At 59.0% G+C, this 5,870-nt stretch overlaps 1 protein-coding gene across 2 annotated transcripts; it reads left to right on the forward strand.

The window, feature by feature from the left end:
• Nucleotides 1-23: 23 nt before the first annotated feature.
• MIEF2 (mitochondrial elongation factor 2) lies at nt 24-4,804 on the forward strand. 2 transcript variants are annotated; one of them, XM_032126234.1, is made up of 4 exons: nt 24-63; nt 623-797; nt 1,271-1,448; nt 2,460-4,804. In XM_032126234.1, the coding sequence occupies exons 2-4, from the start codon at nt 630-632 to the stop codon at nt 3,503-3,505; spliced, it is 1,392 nt and encodes a 463-aa protein (XP_031982125.1). In that variant the 5' UTR covers nt 24-63; nt 623-629; the 3' UTR covers nt 3,506-4,804. The 2 variants fall into 2 exon arrangements, with proteins under 2 accessions (XP_031982125.1, XP_031982124.1); XM_032126233.1 differs by lacking the exon at nt 24-63 and adding an exon at nt 152-286.
• Nucleotides 4,805-5,870: the final 1,066 nt, after the last annotated feature.

The following is a 5,870-nucleotide window of genomic DNA, read 5'->3' on the forward strand; positions in this document are numbered from 1 at the left end:
GCGGGAGGGCGGGGCCTCGCGGCGCCGCGCCCCCATTGGCTGGGGCCGCGCCGGGGGCGCGCGGTGAGTGCGGGGCGGGGGGCGCGGGTCCCGGTTCCGGTTCTGGTGCCGGTCCCCGGTGCCGGTCCCCGGTGCTGGTCCCGGTTCTGGTGCCGGTGCTGGTGCCCGGCCCGGCCGCCTCCCCTCGCTCGGTGGGGTGGAGGGGGGGCTCCCCTCCCGGGGCCGCGGTACCGCGGTACCGCGCCCAGCGCCGCAGGTGCCTCGCGAGGCTTTGCGGCAGGGCCGGGTGAGGAGCGGGTGACTCTTCCCCGGCGTGTCCGCTCCTTGTCCGGGATGCCCCTTCCTTTCCTGGGCTGTCCCTTCCCGGCGGTACCCGTTCTCTGGGGTGTCCCTTCCTCCCCTGGAATGCCTCTTCCTTCCCTGGGGTGTCCCTCCCCCGGGGTGTCGCTTCTCCGGGTGACCCTTGCTCCCTCGCCGCAGCCAGGCGTCCCGGCGGCGGCGAGAGCCTTTGTCCCGGAGGAAAGCGTGCCAGTGGAACCCCTTGTTCCCCAAGCCCCCTCGTCCGCGCCTGTCCTGGGGAGACAGCTCCCCCAGCCCGGGCTGACACTCCTGTTCTCCGCAGGGCGACCATGGCGGCGTTTTGGCACCAGCGGGGCAGGCGGCAGGAGAACGGCGGGCTGGGCAGTGTCATCGACGGGCTGGGCAGCGTGTTCGACGTGCTGCTGGCCAACGCCAGGCTGGTGCTGGGCGTCAGCGGCGCGGCCGTGCTGGCCATCGCCACGCTGGCCGTCAAGAGGGTAAGCCTGGAGCGGGGATCAGAGCATGGGAAGATGCCCAGAGAACTGGGCTGGCCCCAGTGTGGTGGGGCAAGATGTGCCACAAACCTCGATGTCTGCTCCTGAGCTGATTCCTTGCATGTGGCACAAATGCCACCGGTGCTGGCAGCAGTGCCATGGGCATGGAGCTGCCCGCTCCCACCCTGTGGGACCATGCATACCTCCATGTTCCGTTTGCCTGGAGCATTTGGGATACAGTATCCCATCCCAAAAGGCACCTGGGACTTAAGTTGTATTTGGGTATCTGTTTCCCACGTAAAACTCGCAGGAACATGATGTGCACCTTTGTGGCCCCCCAAACTGGGTGTTTTTCTGAGCAGAAGCCTTGAGTGGGGCTGTTCCCCCATGTGTGTGCTCCTGAGGGGCTGTTGTCACCCATAATTTGGGGCAAACAAAGACAACAGCTTGCCTGCTTGGGTTTTCCTTCCCTCCAGCTGATCGACCGAGCCACCAGCCCTCGGGATGAAGGCGATCCCAAAGCTGAGCAGAAGTCCCTGGAGGAGAGCTGGCAGGACTTGGCATTGATCAAGACACCACCAAAACCCCCCAAGAAGCAGAGAAGGGAAGACCTCAGCGAGCCTCTGCTCTCTCCAGCTCGGCCTCTGGTGCCAGGTGAGGCTCACAGTGCCCAGCCAGGAAGATCACCTTGATGTGCTCGGGGTGGCTGTGCCGCTGCTCCCAGCAGTCCGGGAGCTCCGTGTTATTTTTAGCTCAGTGTCCGGAAAGCTGACCCGACTGAGCCTGCCCTCCTGGGAGGCTCCTGAGCCACGGCCCCTTTTTAGGCAATGCCTGTGGAAACAGGACCTCTGATAACACCCAGGGTGTCCCGGCCAGCGCTGCAGGGCGGGGGCTCTCGGGGTTTGTTTCCTCTGGAGTGGTGTTGGCTGTGCTCGTTTTCTGGGTCAGCTCTGCCTGCAGGAAGGTGTTCTCGGGACCTGCCGCAGACAAAGGCTGCCTTGTCTGTCTGCCCACGGAGATGGTGTTTTTCCAAGTGGGAAACAGGCCCAGCTCGGTCCAGGCCATGTCCTGAGATACTGGACCCAGAGCAGGATCGTTTGTAGGATCCTTGTGTGAGAAGGTGGAGGGGCAGGCACTGATCTTCTGCTGACCAGTGACAGGACATGAGGGAACAGCAGGAGCTGTGTCAGGGGAAGTCTAGGCCGGTTATTAGGAAAAAGGCACTTCCCCCAGAGGGTGGTCGGGCGCTGACCAGGCTCCCCAGGGAATGCTCACGGCCCCAAGGCTGCCAGAGCTCCAGGAGTGTTTGGACAACGCTCTCAGGGACACAGTGGGATTGTTGGGGTGTCTGTGCAGGGCCAGGAGTGGGTCCTTTTTGGGTCCCTTCCAACTCAGCATATTCTGTGATTCTCTGACCCTGGCAGCAAGTCCCTTGCCTGGTTCCCATCTCTAGCTGAGAAGTGAGGCTGGGAACAATCAGGTTTTGAGGTTGGTTTGGGCTCTGGGGGGCTGGGAAGTGCCATTAGCATCAGAGGGCTTGGCGGGGGCCATTGTCACCTCCAGAGGGGTGGCCTGAGAGCTGGGCACCCAACTCGTGCTTTCCCCTCTGCTGCTGAGGATTGCAAATGATCTACTCAGAGCTGTGACTTCATTCCTTGCTCACAGATCCCAGGGGCTGCTCTGCCCTTCTGGAGGCTCCTCAGGTCAAGTCCAGCCCTGGGCGCTGCCTCACGCTGCAGGAGAAGCTCCTCTCACACAGCAGCCAGCTGGCTGTGCCCGAGATCCAAGTGTCCCTCGTCCTGCAGCTGGCCAGGAGCATCTGCACCCAACTGCAGAACTTCCTGCGGAGCAAGTGCCCGGAGCTGCCCTTCGGCCGCTTCTTCCTCAGCGGAGCCCTGCTCGACGGCCTCGAGGTCCTGGCAGCTGACCACATCCACCTCATGCTCCCGGTGGTCCTCGACGCTGGGCTCTGGAGCCTCATCTCGGGAGAGGACACTGTGGTGAGGAACCCCCAGCACTGGATGATCAAGAGGATTGATCTGGGCTATTTCCCTCGTGGGTGCAGCCCCTGGGACAGGTTCATCGTGGGCCGCTACCTCTCCTCCAGTGTGCTCAACGAGACCCTCCACAAGCTGCTGGTGGCCTCCATCAACTGGCCGGCCATCGGTGGCCTGCTGGGCTGTGCCATCCACCCTGTCGTGGCCTCCCGAGACCTGAAGCTGGAAGTCAAACACGATCAGGTTGAGCTGAGCATCACCCTCTTCCCAGTGGTGGAAATGGAGGACAAGGTTCTTCTGGCTGTTCCTCCTGAAGGACTGGTGGAAAACCTCTGGCTGGAGAGCTTTTACAGGGCGGAGGTCTCGAGGGTGAAGGAGCTGGATGCCGGTGACTCCGGGGCTCGGCAGCTCTGCCTCCGCATCCTGAATGGCGTCTGCAGGAGCCAGCCCAGCCTGCACAAACTGGGCGGCAGCCCCGTGACCCACGTCATCCTGCACCTTAGTGACACTGCTTCAGACTGGGCAGAGGAAAGCCTTGCTGACAGGTTCCAGCAGGTGCTTGAGGAGCTGGTGGCCTACTTGGAGAAAGGGGTCCTGCCTTCCTATTTCAACCCCAAAATCAACCTGTTCTCTGGGCTGTTGGAAGAGGAAATCGATGAGATGGGCTTCGTGCTCTACAGGGCCATGTCTGAGCCAGAGGTCCTGCTGAAGTGACCTGTGTGTCGGGAGCTCCTGAACGTGGGGTGTTGCTCCCCTGCCTGCTGCTCCCTGCTGTGAGGGCTGTGATGCTTCTAGGTGACTAGTCAGTAAGAGGCAAAGTTCTTGCACTTTATGAGAAAAAAAAAAGTTTCCTGTGTGAATAAGACGTGCCTGAGCAGAGGTGGGGGCTGGCAGAAGGAGCCTTTGGCTGGGAGGCTCTGCCAAACCTGGGGTGAGGGCAGCCCACACTCACAGGTGAATTCTGTCTGCTGGGAGCCAAGTGAAGCATGTTTGGTTCCCAGTGTCCTCTGCCTGTCCCAGCTGTCAGGCTCCCCTCATGCTCTGAGACCAGCTGGAGCAGAGCAGCCCCTTCCTGCTGCTGTGTCCTGCAGACCCCTCGGGTGCAGCGTCCTGGGTGGGTCCTGCCACCAGCACTGCACGTGGTCTCACTGTGCCAGCACTTGGGGCAGAGGGGGAGCCTCACCCACCTGTAGGGATTTTGCCAATCCAAAATAAGCCCCGTGGATGATCTGGGTTGTTGTCTGGGTGCTTGATGGTACAGCCATAGCAAATGGGGCTGGGGGTTTATTCCTTGGAAACCCTTCCAGCTGCCAGAAGGGGCGAGTTCAACCCTACCTCTTTGTTCTGACAGTGTTGGCTCTGCCCCGAGGAAGGGGCCCTTGTCCCATGCAGTGTTTTGCTGGAAGACGTCCTGAAAAACAGCTGCTGGCCCTGGGGAAGCTCCTGGTTTCAGCTGGAGGCTGCAGCAGGGCTGTGTCCTCTCCCTGGTGGGTGGGTGGCTGCCAGTGTCTGTCTGCAGGTGCTGTGTCCCCTCCCAGTCTGTCTGGTCACCTTTTCACACATGTGTAGCTGCTGTCTTGATGTCCTTTTTCCCTGGAGCCCCCCGGTATGGGGTGGGGATGCAGGGCAGGAATGATGTTGTGAGCAGAGTGCTTGCAGGAACTGAAGTGGTTTATGCTTTTTATTAAGAAGATATATTTTGTTTGGGTATTTTGTTGGTTTTCTTCTTTTCCTTTGAGTGGCTGCTAGTAGGGTTTGGTCTGGCTCTAGTCCCAGAGCAAAGGAATTTATTCTTATATTTAATGGGAAGAGCTGGTTTTGCACATGGGTGGAGCTGGAGGAATCCTGTGGACTCCACTGTGAGCAGCTGTTGTGGTTTAGGTTTCTTTACAGCTATCTTGTTTATGGGAGGAAAAAAACCTGCTTTTCCTCCCAGTCTGACAATTACTTTGTTCTTCCAAACCACTTCCCAGGTGTTAGTGATGAGAATAAACCTTCCCTGTGCACACTGGTTCTCTGGTGTCAGCTCTGTTTTGTCTCCTTGCCCCTGGTAAGGGCTGAAGTGACCCCCCCAGCTGTGGTGGCCTTCTTGGGAGCCACCCAAGGCGTTCTCCTGCTGCACGGAGAGCTTGGTGTTGATAAGATCCCATCCTGCAAAGTCTTCCTCCTCCTCTTCCAAAGCCCTGGACCCACAGAGTGCCTGACTGCCGTGTGGACAGAGCTGTCTGGACACTGAGCTTGTACCACTTACAGGGCTCAGCTGAGCATTGACCAGGGTTAGACTCCTAAAGCTGGTCCTGGCTGATGCCACCTGCTCCCTATGTCCTGCACAGCTGCTTCCCACTGCTGTTGCCATTCCAGGGTGGCTGGCCAGGCTGCTGCCCTGCTGTGGCTCAGCAACTGCATTCCAAAACCCTGTAATCCTGTTATTTTAGCCCAGGGTGTGTATTCTTAGGCCACGGCTGTTAATGGTGGGAGTGAGGGGTGCAGAGAAATGCGACCCAAATTCTCCTGACTTTCTGCATGGATTTAGGCCCGACAGCAATGGACTGCTGCAGAGTTTCAGGCTCTCTTTCAGACCTGTGCTGTTGTGGCTCTGCTTCCAGCTGCCCTCCAAGTGCTCCAGCCTCCTACCCGTCCCCTCAGTGCTGACCCCAGGAACTGCTCCGTGCCCAGGAGCAGGATCCTGAGCAGCACTGGAGGTCCTGGCAGCAGAGCACATAGGAATCCTGTGGATCTCCCTCATTTCATGAACAGAGGAAGCCCCAACAGCGAGGGGAGAGGCAGCCTGGCTTCCCAGGGAACTTCAGTCTGAACTCAGAACAGGAAAACAGAGCCTCCCTTCAGCTCAGCCAGCTCTGTCTGTCCCGGGTCAGCAGATGCAGCTGGTGAGATAAAAAACACTTTTCCCATCTCTTTGTAGCTCACTTCTAAATTACTGTGGGGAATTTCTGCCAAGAAAGCTCCTGTATTGTTTCAGTGATTGGAAAGAGCAAGATTTGGCTGGATGCTTTTACAGTAAAAGCTTCACTGTTTTATGTAGGAAGAAATAATTAGGCAGAATTAAGGTGTCACTGCA

Source organism: Corvus moneduloides, chromosome 16 (genome assembly GCF_009650955.1).
Source record: "Corvus moneduloides isolate bCorMon1 chromosome 16, bCorMon1.pri, whole genome shotgun sequence".
NCBI lineage: Eukaryota > Metazoa > Chordata > Aves > Passeriformes > Corvidae > Corvus > Corvus moneduloides.

What these genes read in the sequence shown, in the direction of transcription:
- MIEF2 (XM_032126234.1), top strand. Translation starts at nt 630, where the DNA reads ATGGCGGCGTTTTGGCACCAGCGGGGCAGGCGGCAGGAGAACGGCGGG. An exon ending in CCACGCTGGCCGTCAAGAGG is followed by an intron (nt 798 to 1,270) that starts GTAAGCCTGGAG and finishes CCTTCCCTCCAG; the next exon opens with CTGATCGACCGAGCCACCAG. An exon ending in AGCTCGGCCTCTGGTGCCAG is followed by an intron (nt 1,449 to 2,459) that starts GTGAGGCTCACA and finishes CCTTGCTCACAG; the next exon opens with ATCCCAGGGGCTGCTCTGCC.